This window comes from Phlebotomus papatasi, chromosome 2, assembly GCF_024763615.1.
Source record: "Phlebotomus papatasi isolate M1 chromosome 2, Ppap_2.1, whole genome shotgun sequence".
NCBI lineage: Eukaryota > Metazoa > Arthropoda > Insecta > Diptera > Psychodidae > Phlebotomus > Phlebotomus papatasi.
In genome coordinates this window covers 83,412,344-83,425,238 of record NC_077223.1, presented here as the reverse complement: position 1 = coordinate 83,425,238, position 12,895 = coordinate 83,412,344, and the positions used below count along the sequence as shown (strand labels likewise).

The window sequence follows — 12,895 nt, the reverse complement described above, 5'->3', positions numbered from 1 at the left end:
TTTTTGGATTTGATTCATCATTTGAGAAACAAAGAACAAAAAAAAACTTTGTTTTAATATGGAAATGCATTGAATTAGAGTTTATTGTTCTTAGCGTCTCATTTAAGCTCTTATTTCTCTCAAAACCTTCGTTATGAACTTCTAAATTCCAGAAGAGAATGTTTCTTTGGTGATGAAGCTGTCTAATTCAAAAAGTTTAAATTCAGTTGAATTTGCTTCGTTGTTTTCTGCCAAACGCTGTTATTCCTACGTTTCTTCAGCTTTGTAAGTTTTTCTTTGAGGACTGCTGAATTACTTAGCATACACATTTAGAAAAATAAGCTAAAGACCTGTTCCATGTTCCATGATCAGGTACATAAAAGTATTAATAAATTTTAGAAAATAAGATCCTAGAGAGACTTGAGGATTAGTCGAGAGACGGCTTAACTCTTTCGTCTCTTTTGGGACTATAGTACCCAAAGAAGCATATGCATATTCTATGAAAAACAATGTTTTTTTAATTATTCAGAACTGATAAAAATCCGATTCTTGTGGATGATTACAAACTTATAAGGATGTCCAAATGTGAGATATTTTTTGTAGGACTTCAATTAATTCCTGAGCTTAGATATTTTTGATTGAAAATTGTGAAATTAGCTTGCAGCATATGCTGCGGTCCGGAAAGAGTTAATAGAAAATTAATAGAATTTTGATTAAATCGTTAATGTATTGTATTTATTTCAACCATAAACTTTATTAAATTAATAACAGTTACGCTAAGCCTTCTCTCTTACTTATCCTAAGATCTGTCCAGATCCTAAAGCGGTTTGCAGACTAGAGATTTAGCTGAGTTCCCAAATTCTTTAAAATCTTAGCAACTAATTTTATAAATTTTTCAGTCTTTTGGCTCATTTACCCTTAATACCCAATCCTAAGTTAAAATTTTCCCAATAATTTTGACTGATAAGAAATTATGGAAGCTAAGCCATATCGCTGAGCTTCAGGTCTGAAGTCCGTATAAGCAATGGAGCTAAACTTTAGGTCTAAGGAAGTCTTATAGGTCTTATAGAATAAAATTGTTTGATAGTTCGGGTTTTATAACTTTTGGAAACAAGACTAAACTTCTAGTATGAAGATCTCTTAAGGGGTTATATCTATAGGAGAGTCCCTAAAATATCGGGTTTTTTGTGACTTTTTTGTGACTTTGCTAACCAATCGATCAAAATGAAAATTTCAGGGGTTATTACTTACGTCTCGGGGAACACAAAAATATTTTTTATTTCAATTTTGTATACAATTATGGCGGCGTAGTAGTGCACGGACTGAGGGTCGATTTTTTTGAACTGGAGTAATTTACAACCGATTGACATGAAATTTTCATGGTAGCTGCTTAGATAGATTTTCTAGAGAAGTAGGGGAAAGTACTCTCCCTTCGAACGTTCATGCCTTCGAATAATATGAATTTCTTTTATTTTTCCTAAAAGACTTCCACATGATTTTCACATAATTATCAAAAATTGATTATAAGCTAACTAATATTTAATAGAAATGTTTAAATCTGGGAAAATTTAAAGAAAATTCACATTATTCGAAGGCATGAACGTTCGAAGGGAGAGTACTTTCCCTACATAGGATAATTGAGGAATATTAATTTTTGTAATTTTGGCAACAACTTGAAAAAAATATTTTTTTTTGTCTAAAAAAATTGACTTTAATTATTTATAATAAATTTTAATTCTGTATCAATCTTTAAAATCTCATGTACTTATCTAAGCAGTTACCCTGAAAATTTCAAGTAAATCGGATGAAAATTAATCCAGTTCTAGGGTAAGTGTGCCAAATTTCGGCATAGTTGCATGCAAGCGCCAAAGTCTCGTGTTTGAAATGTAATATATTTAATGGAAATTGATTTTTTTTTATTCCTTCTACTTAAGGAGTGTTACTTAGAACCTTGTAGATAGTTTATCGTCTTTATTTACTTTAAAATCATTCTTAATACATTTTAAAATGAATAAAAATGTAGACATAGCTTTGGTGCACTATTTCGACCACCTTCATTCTCATAGTTCCTTGCCCTTCAGGAATTCTTCCAATGCCTTTTTCACGTCATCTCGTTTGTCGAAAACACATTTTTTGTTATTCTTTTGCATTGTATAATCTCTGGAGTATGTAAAAACTAAAAATTCATGAAAATTCGAGGAACAAAAAAGGTGGCCGGAATTACAAGCTGGCCGGAATTTGGCACACTTACCCTAATTGCTCGCCGTAATTGAAAAAAGTATAGACATGTTTCTGTTTGGAGTGCTTCAATAATTTGTCGTTTTCGGACACTTAAAGTTATTTTTCTATAGTAGAACATGTTGTACTTTATTCTTAACCTGTTTTTACGTAATTTAAGTAATAAAATGCTAAAAAAAATCCTGGTGGATATAAGGCCCTAAGAGCCCAAATAGATTCAGGCCGATTCTCGGGAATATTTGACCTGTAAAATTTGTCAGTAAAGAATTATCTCACTTGAACTTTCATACACTGAGCACTTAGGATCATTCATTAGAGGTCCACTGGATAAATTTCCTTTACTTAGTCCTTTACTGCTAAATTTTACAGGGTAAATATTCTAGAGGATCAGCTTGAGGCGATTTGGGCATCTACGCAAGGATTATCCAAAATTTGAAAACCACTTAATTATTGTCTTTAATCCCAAAATGTGCTCTTATAGTTTCAGTAATTAACCCCTTGGAAATTTTCATACTTTGTGTAGTTTTTCTTTATTGTGGCACGGCACCTTTTATTGAAGGTACAATTTTCTGCGTGTTAACACTTTGAAGGAGAAGCTTTAAACCAGAGTGGAAAACAATAAAAATATTTTCCCACACTTGAAGCATAGATTGAATAAAGACAGAAAAGCAATTGAAAAAAAAATCGAACAAATGGAAAAACCTGAGTAAATTGTAACGTGATTTCTATTTTTTTTGTTCTCTTTTTTTTATTTGCTTTAGAATGAGTTCGACAGCAGCACCATCTGTTGATGCCACCGATAGCATTCTAAACGTTTCATCCAGCCGGACAAGTCACTTTGTGACCCGCGTTGCTGCTGAATCTTCAGTGCCAGCTGCAATGGCCATGGATCCACTGAGTCATGTTGGTGATGGTATCTTCCTGCAGACTAAGACAGCTCAGGGAATTGCTGGCGCCTTCGTGTGGGTGGCTCTCTTTCTCACGTGTCAACAGGTGAGTGGAGAAAATTCAATTTTCACCTTCTTGTGTCAATCGCAAGGATTATTGCACAAAATTCAATTTGTCGTTGCAATTTTCTGCCATATATGCAAAATTATGATAATGTAAATTTATTTAATTAATTGCATATGAAAAGAAGAGCTTTTATATTGAAAATCAACGATGAGGAAGTTGAACCTTCTTCAACATCCGCTTTTTTGCGGATGTAGATTCAGCAAAAGTTTATCCTAACTTTGAAGTGAGGGCAATAATTTTATTTCAGCCCAAATTCATTTGTGTTAAGCAGAAAAAGTAAAAAAAAAATGTTTCAGAAAGTGTTCCTTGTCATGTGAAGTAGCACTTCAATTAATACAGTTTGTGTAATAAATTTTCCCTATGTGAAATTCTTCATTATCTACATTTCACTATTTCATAATGAATTTTAATGCAAAAATAATATTGTTTATTTAGGTGATAGTCTATCACCTTTGAAACCACATAGTAATTTTTCTATTCAATGATTGCGATGATTGAATATCTGAAGAAGTGGGCAGATATATTTAGTCGGATTTAATAGATACTTTTGCGTAGACCTGATTTCTTCTCAGTATCATTATTAAATTGCCATTGCATAATCAGCTGAGTTATGATTGTAGGAAAAACTTGAACTTGAATAGGCTCTCTAAATATTTTAAAAATTAATGAATGATGAATCAACGTTTTATGACTCATTTTTATCTCTCTTGCTAGTATCTATTGTGTTTATCAAGTAATTTTGTTTGTTTTGGACATAATAGATGAAGATGCTCTTGTGAATTGTCAGATCATTTGATGTTCTATCGATCGCTTCTAGGGCTGCAGATAATTGGCAAAAAATGGTCAGGAAATATCGATTTTTAAATGATAAATAATGCATTTTCAATGCACAAAAATAGTAAAATATTGATGGCAAGGGGAAATTAAGGAGTTACGAATCATCTTTATACAGGGCCGTAGCTAGAGTTGAATTTAAGGTAGGGCTAAAGTTAGAGCATTTATCAAAATTTTTAATTGATCTATTTTGGTTAGTCTTTTTTCGTCCACTTCACTTGAATGTAAGTGAATGAGGTAAAACAATAAAATATTCAAAAAAACAAATTAAAAAAAAATATATAGGGGAAGGTTTTGAGGGTTCGTATTAAAAAAGGAGTCCAAGATTTAAGTTTTTTTTACTGAATACCACATACAACGAATCAATTTTATCACTATATCAAAAAATCTCTTACTTATGGTTCATAATTCTGCCTCATAAAATTTCTGGAAGTCGTTGGATTTTCCTCTACAGGAAAATGAAAACGTAGCGGCATTTTTTACGAAGGTGCCCCAGTTAACTCAGCTTCGTACCACTTTTTCCCACCTCTGTAGGCCTAATTTTCCCAGAATACATTTCACCGGACACAAAAATTTGGGCATCACTACTTAGATGGAATTTTCATATACTTATTTTCACCATTTGTAAGAGGTATCACGCATTAAAAATCAATTTTAAGCTATTTTTCTAACACATGTTTTTTGACAGTCGGAAAACCATTTTTTTCCCTGCATTCTGACAGTTAGGAACTTGGTTAGGTATGATTCTCTCATAATAACACCTAATGTAATCCTCAGATTTTCTGTGACACTTCCAATTGGTCTTACAGAACATATTTGGGACATAATTGATTTCAAAAATGACCAGCCATCAATTTAAAGTGAAATGTGGGAAGTTTTACTTTAAAACAATTAAAATTGAATGAGAAATACTCAAAATACATCGAAGTGGCAATTAAAGAATCATATCTACCACAAGCAGTCTAGTTTCATCACTACACAAATCAGAAAGTAGTAATCACACCTATTGTAATCCTTGTTTTTTCTCTAATGTCTCGAATCTGTCTTACAGAACATTTTTTGAACATCAGTGATTCTTAGAATTACCAGTGATTAATTTAAAGTAAAATGTGAAAAATTCCGCTTGAAAACAAAGCAAATTGGATGAAAAATTCTCAAAACGCATCGCATGGGCAATGAAAGAATCACACCTACCATAAGCAGATTCAAGCTTAATGTTTGATTCGACAGAAGTGAAATAAAAACATCTGATGAAGTCTCATTTTGATCGGAAAGTGCGTGTTTTCCTTCGAAATTTTAGTGAAAATTGTGGAATCTCTGATGAGTCAAATGTCCCTAGCGGCGTGCACAGTGTGACCCAAAACAGTGAGAAATTCTCAAACTCGGTGGTCAAGAATTTTGATATTTGTTTTTACGAACCTGCAAAATTCAATTTTCCTGAGCTGCAAAGGGTGGTAATTTTTATGAATTTTCCTCCACCCACAAAAAAGATCCCCTTCAAGCAAAAGATTTTCACGGTAAATATTAACCCTAATAAACCCTCTATAACTTGGAATAGTTGCTTTTTCGAAAAGACACTTGCAGTGTGCAAAAATGCATAAAATATTACACATCAGAATTACGATTTTAGACCCATTTTTTAATTTTGCCTTTTGGACCCAGGAAAAGAGGCCAGGCTTCCAAGTTTGTCAGGAAATGTGAGATGTAGGACTAGCTTTTAGATTATATGTCCATGGATGAAATTCATTTAGTAACTTGGAAAAAAATCAACTTTTACGAACCTGCAACATTACGAAGGTGTAAAACCTTCCCCTATTATTCTAATTCTTCGATTCATATAATTACGGGGTTACGTGGGTCAAAATTGACAAAATTGATAGCAGATTTTGTTCTAATTTCTTTTCAATATAATAAAAAAATATAATTATTTAAAGCTCTTAGGCATATAAAAGTGTAACATTCAAACTATATTTCCTGAAATTTTCATTTTAAAATTTATCCTGTAACTCTTGATTTTTGGAGACATTTTTGAAAAAAAAACATACTTTTCGGTAGACAAGATTTCTCGGAAATGGAATATTGTAGTGACCATAAATGTATTTAATTTTGTTTTAAATATACAGAACTTGATTACAGTGAATCCATCAGAGAGGTAATAATAAGTCAAGCTTATAACTCAAAGAAGGTCTTATTTTCTTTTTAAAAATATAGAAAACAAGAAAAAAACATTAGAATATTATCTTTGACAATCAATAGATAAGAAGATATGCCTAGGACTACATCTCGTTTATGCGCAATTTACCTTGTTTCATTTTTTTAAATGTCCCTTTAATAGTTTTTGGTAATTTTGAAAAAATAAAATTTTTAAGAATAAATTCCAAGACCTTTTCAAAAAGCCCAAACATGACCCCATTCGGTTTAGAAATACGCTTTCCATGTGCTTTTTAACTTTGACATTGAAAAACCGTTATTAGAAATGATTTAATGGTATTATCGAATATGGACAAAAAAAAAGAATTTAAAGTGAACCGTTAAGGAAAATTGTATAATACAGAAAATGAAACTAGGTTCTCGGCAAACATTAGTGTTCCAAGTGAAAATTATATCCTCAATGTCCCTTTTATTGGCTTTCGTCATTTTGTCAAGAAAACGATAATTGAAATTAATTCCTTTAGAAGAGATTTCTGAGAAATTTCTATAAATCAATTTAAAAATGCGCTTTATAAATAACTTTTCTCGAGAAATTCCTTATAAGAATTTCATTTATAGCTACAAAAAGCGTTTATAAATTTATTTACAGAAAGTTCTCAGAAATTTCTATAGGAATTGATTTTAGCTAAAGTTATCGTATTTTTGCAAAATGATCAAAACCATGAAAGGGACATTGTGCACATAATTTTCACTTGGGACATAAATGTTTGCCTAAACGAGAACCCAGTTTAGTTTCTGTATGTTATAATTTTCCTTAAAACCGCACTTTGAATCTTTTTTTCGTTCATATTCGATAATATCTCCTCAGAAAAGCTCTGCATGTCATTGTGAGGAGGCTTCGACCTCGAGGCAGACCTAGGACAAGGTGACTGAATCAAATTCAGAATCTTGCTTTGTAGCGCTTTGGGATCGAATCTGAACATCTTCCTGAAGTGGCGGAGGATCGACAAGCGTGGGTTGCTAAATTGGGATAAGCGGTTGAAAATGATGATGATGATGATTCGATAATACCATTGAAGCATTCCTAAAAACGGGTTTTCAAGGTTACAGTTAAAAGAGCTCTAGAGAGCTTATTTCTAAACCGAATGAGTTCATGATTGGGCTCCTTGGGTAGGTCCTGGAATTTCTGAAAAGTCAGAATCGGTTTTGATCGATAATAAGCCGATAAGAATTTAGCCTTTAAAAATCAATTAAACTAAAATACAATTTTAGCTTATGGTTTAAAACTTTAAGATTTATCTTCGGTTTTTTTTCAGCTTACAATCTCAAAATTTGATGAATTAAGGCAGAGATGTGCAAGAACCGTTTGAAACCGATCAAACGTCAAATGTAACTTGTTCGTCAGGGGCCAAAACGCTACCTGGATAAACTTATTTTGACGTTTATTCGGTTTCAACGGTTCTCGCACACCTCTGAATTAAGGTTTTCTTTCTATTATGGTATTGGAGGATTTTCTATTATAATTATTAGATTTTCAACTACATTTGTAGATTCTAAAATGGCCGTTTATGTCGCCACTAAATTTAATTTCGATCTCACAAGACATTTCGTTAAAATTTGCATAAATAATATGCATCATATGGGGTCAAGGGCAATTAAAATGCAATACGCAACTCAATTGCGGGATAGCAGAGCAATAATTTGATATATTAAATCTTTCTTCGTGGATATAAACGCATTTTTCTTACATTCACTTTGATTAAGAAATTCCTTCTGTTCACAATTTGAGCTTTTATCGAGAAATTCAAGTTCACAAATAGTAATTAAAAGAAATTACTACATGTTCGATTAGAGTTGATCAAATTTCTTAATGCTAGCTTAAAATGTGCTTTTCTTGTGGTGTGTTAAAGATTTGTTCAGTTGTAAATTATGATTCGGTTAATAAGTTTTGTGCAAAACGTCCCAAACAAACAAACATTATTCGAATTATTAGCAATTTCACGCTGAACTGTCTTGAAATGTAAAGTCTTCCTGGCTTTTTTTTTTTTTGATTTTAAGAGAGTTGTTTTGTCCAGGAAATATTGCATATTATCCATTTGAAAATTTCTTACAATTTCCATTGAGTTTGATTGAAAATGCACGATATTCTTTTGAATAATTTCCACTTGAGGAGATTCCACCATTTCAATAAGCATTAAAATCCGACAGATCAGTACACTTCTTCTTCAGAAAAAATCTTCAAAATGTCTTTTGAAAAAAGTTTTGACGAGGAATCTACGGAGAATACGAGTAGAAATGGAAGTGTTTTGTATATTGTAAATGCTTTTCGACTCTTTCATTTGAGTGGAAACTTTTCATTTCGTCACACCAAATTCATATACTTTACTTCTCTATGGGCTCTTTTTCTTTGCCATGTTCTTGCTTTTCACTTCTGGTCTCTCACAGATTTATGTTAAAGGTATTTTGCTGTTGGGAATTCTCTTCCATATGTTCAATTAGATCGTGGGAAGGTGATTCAATGGAATGATGCACAAAGAAGAACTGCTTGAAATCTCCCAGTTGCATTTTGTGCCATTTTGCACAGCATCATGTTGTTTGTCTGTTTTTCTTGCAATCTCGCATATTTCAATCAATAAAGATCTTGTCGTTGAATAAAGGCAGTGAAAATACTTTGGCCAATCTTGGAGAAATGGTAATAATGCCAAAAGGAGAAAAGGGAACAAAAGCATCTGCAGTGAAAGTGATTAATTAGCTGAGAAAGGGAAAAAATTGGCTAATATTTTTTTTGCAACATTACATAAGACTTGCGGTATTTGAGAAATTCTTTCATTTCCTTACATCACTGAGAAAGTGGGAGGGAAAATTCCTAAAATAGCAAGATTGTTATTTTAGGGGAAAGACAGGCATCTGTTTTCCAAAAGTTTTCTTGAAATTTTGAAGTACCGTAGAGGCGGATGGCTAGCTCTCCTAATGTTCGTCAGCTTTTCCTTAATACTACCATTTACGGATGGTTTTCACCGATGCAATCTATCATGTCTGATCGGTGAAGACCATCCTTAAAAGCTAGAACTAAAGAAAAGCTTACGAACAGGAGGGGAGGCAAAGTCATTCCAGGAGCCCAATGTCAGCCGTATCTACGATACAAGACAGTAAATAGAAGTAAAGTTAGAAGGTATTTCAGGATAGGGAAAATGCTTGGAAATGGGCGTGGTTCAAGGGCGTACCCAGGATTTCGGTTAGGGGGGGGCTAAATCTCAAAATTTGTTGGCGAGGGGGGGGGGGGGGGTACATAATTTTTATTTTGAAAAAAAAAAACGTAAAAAAATAAAATGGGATAATAAAGCAGGTCCCCTACTTTTCAGCATAGATTAGCCTATGCTTAATTTGTAGGTATTGGTAAGGAACAATCGTAAGTGTTCCTCGGACCAGTACACTCTCTCCCATATTATTGGCTAAAAACAAAATAATTTTTAGAAATTATTCGCTACTTTTTAGCAAATTACTACAGTAAGTAGGATTGTCTTACTTATATTTAATCTATAAAACCAACTATCCGAGAAACGTTTGATTAAATCCCTTCCGATCCGCAGAACACGATGCATTTTTACAATTACACCTATCTTTATTCATTTCTGATAATAAATGCGCAAATTTAGATATAGTAAAACGAATCACTAATATACCAATTGTCATATACAAAAACATCAAAATGTTTTGGAGCTTATATATTTCTTAAAATTAATATGGAGGTCTTAACATTTCGTTTCGTGATACCCTTCAAGGTAAAAAGGACTATCATATAGAATTAATGATATGCTTCTGAAAATTTCCTGCTTTGACATTTTTATTTAACGAAAATTTACTTAAGAGATTACGACTACGAGGGTCAAGAAGACTAAAAACAGATCTTTTTTCCAAATTTCTGTTCTATCATAATAAAAAAAATTAATTCAAGCTCTTAGGCATAAAAATAACAAGATTTAAACTATATTTTCTGGATTTTAATTTAAAAATTTTCAAAATTCAGCCATTGTGCTTTTCTGATATCAAAAACGTAAATATTTCCTGTCAGGTAATGAATTAAACTAGTCCTTGAACGAAGGATTTTATTACTTGATCATAACTTATTCTCTAATCTAAGACGAAACGTGGTGTAAAATCTGTAAAATACTTCAAAAATGCTATTCTTGTAGAATAGTCTTCAAAAAATTCAAATATCATTTTTTTAAAAAATCCTTCGTTCAAAGACGTGACCCCAATAGGGAGAAGCGGTTGAAAATGATAATGCTGATGATCATCAAGTACTGGTTTAACTCATTAGTTAACAGGAAATATTTGGCTTTTGGATTTCAGATGAACTTATTTCAAGAAATATTGTCCATCGAAAACTATTTGTTTTTTTTTTTTTCAAAAAGGTCTCCGAATTCCAAAAGTCAGATCTCTACAACTGAATTTTTAAAAGAAAATTTCGGAACATATACTTTAAATGTTGTACTTTTATATTCCTAAGAGCTCGAATTAACCCTTTAACGACGAGACAGTTTTCGCTGACCGAAAATCAGCAATAAAAATGAAACTGATAAACAAAACTTGTGATACATCTTATATCTGGCCTTCGAAAAGCCAATAGAATCTGATTTGGAGTATTTTTTGTCTCTATGAACGATAGGGACAAAAATAGCTCAAAAATTTAAGTAATTTTTCTGACGATACCAATTACAGATAATTTTCACTCTAAAGAAAAATATTATGTTTGAGTATTTTAGTATCTTGTTCTAAAACGGTTTTGCTTAAAAAAAATTGGAAGTATAAAAAATAATTAAAATCAATTTTCATTATAAGAATTTAAAAATTCGTGTCATTTTTTAGCTTAAAAATTTACTATTATTGCAAATAGTTGGAGACTTGCAAAAAATATCCTAGATTCCTTCAAACTTCTACTTTGCAATTACGTATAAACATAAGTAAAAAATAACTTTAGGTAGTCACGAAAAATTATACTCTTTATGGGACACCGGTGTTCCTATCGTCCTTAAAGGGTTAAATAAACTTTTTATTCCGATGTAAAAATATTATAGAAAATTATGCTGTTTTTAGTATAATTTGACCCACGTCTCCCCTTCTTAAAGGGTTACATGGATCACGCAGCCTAAAAACAGCATGTTCCCTTTCTTTTTTGTCAACGTGATATAATTAATTCAATATAAGCTCTTAAGTATGTAAAAATACAACAGTTGAGCTGCATTTTTTCAAATTTTCATTAACAACTTTAAAAGTTTAGCTCTTGTAACTTGGTACCTAATTTTTGGAAATGTCTTTTTGAAAATAAAATTTACTTTTCGGTAGTCACGATTACTCAGTGTAGATTAATCTAACGTAAAAAAAATTATTTCCTATTAAAAGATGAGTTAAACTAACTTGAACCATGGATTTTTTTGTTGCTTTGATAACGATTTATTTTTTAAGACAAAACGTGGTGCAAAATACGCCGAAAATCATATTTTCGTATTAAATTATCAAAAAAAGACCTAATTTTGTTTTTTTTTTAAATCCTCAAGTTTAAGAACGGGTTTAACTCATCTGCTAACAGGGAATAATTGGTTTTTCTGAGATCAGATGAATCTACTCTAGTAATCGTTAGGTATTAACGAAAAATAAGTTTTTTCAATAAACGTTTCCGACAATCAGGTCCTAACGGCCGAATTTTTATTTTTTTTTTTTAAATAAAAATGTCAAAAAATATAGTTTATATGTTATGTTTTTATATGCTTAGGAGCTTGAATTAAATAAAATTTTTATTATGTTCAGAAGAAACTTGCTTACTTTTCAATAACAGTATATGGTAAATTGTTGGTGCTAAAAGCGATCTTTAAAGAACTCAATGACGACATTTAAAAAAGAAATTCTAACCCTATGCTTTTAGTTTCTCTGTGGCTTTTTAAATTTTCGTTATAATAAATCCTTAAATATCCTTTAGTTCTGTAAAAAACATTACGTGCCAACTTCCTCCTTTTCGAAAAATATAATATATTACTGAAATTATGTTATAAAAAGAAAGTAAAAATATTTACTAAATATTTGCCCATTTTTACACTTTTTTTAAATTTTTGAATGTAGTGCAGTGGGGGCAACTGCCTTGCTCTGCCCCCCCCCCCTCCCCGATTGGGCTTTTAATTGTTTTTGTATTGACAAACGAGCAGTAAAGCACTAAATTTGAAAAGTGACTAAATTTACAACTTTTAAAAGAAGTAGAATTTCCATTAAAGTTTCGATCTTTATGGATCGAAAAATTAAGCCCATTTTTGGAAAGATTTGTTTTTTTTTTACTCAACAAAATTATTAATTTTTGCTGACCAAATATATATTTCTTTTACTTTTTATTTGTTTTTGTCTTCTTTGAAGCTTCTAGGGGGGGCAGCTGCCCCCCCCTGCCCCTAGCTGGGTACGCCCATGGCGTGGTTTCTTAGATAATATGCTAGTACCATTGTTTCCTTTAGGCGCCACAGTTCTATTTGCAATAGACTTAATTTTATTATCAAGTTCCACTTTTTTAAAATCATTTTAAAAAATCAAAATGGTTTTTTGTATAAATTTTATATAGGGGTGTGATCACTTTTTTTAGGGCAAAATCTTTTTGACTCCACCCACAAATTAATTTGTAGGAGTGTACTGTTTCTAA

The 12,895-nt window shown here is 31.7% G+C and overlaps 1 protein-coding gene across 2 annotated transcripts in view; it reads left to right on the top strand.

Annotated features, from left to right (window-relative positions):
• The window catches only part of LOC129804721 (transmembrane protein 184B), a 51,795-nt gene that overhangs the window by 7,127 nt on the left and 31,773 nt on the right, over window positions 1-12,895 (top strand). For both annotated transcript variants that reach the window (XM_055852278.1, XM_055852279.1), the window contains exon 2: window positions 2,979-3,210. In XM_055852278.1, the coding sequence (XP_055708253.1) occupies window positions 2,980-3,210 (231 nt within the window). In that variant the 5' untranslated portion in view covers window position 2,979. The remainder of the gene's footprint in view (window positions 1-2,978; window positions 3,211-12,895) is intronic.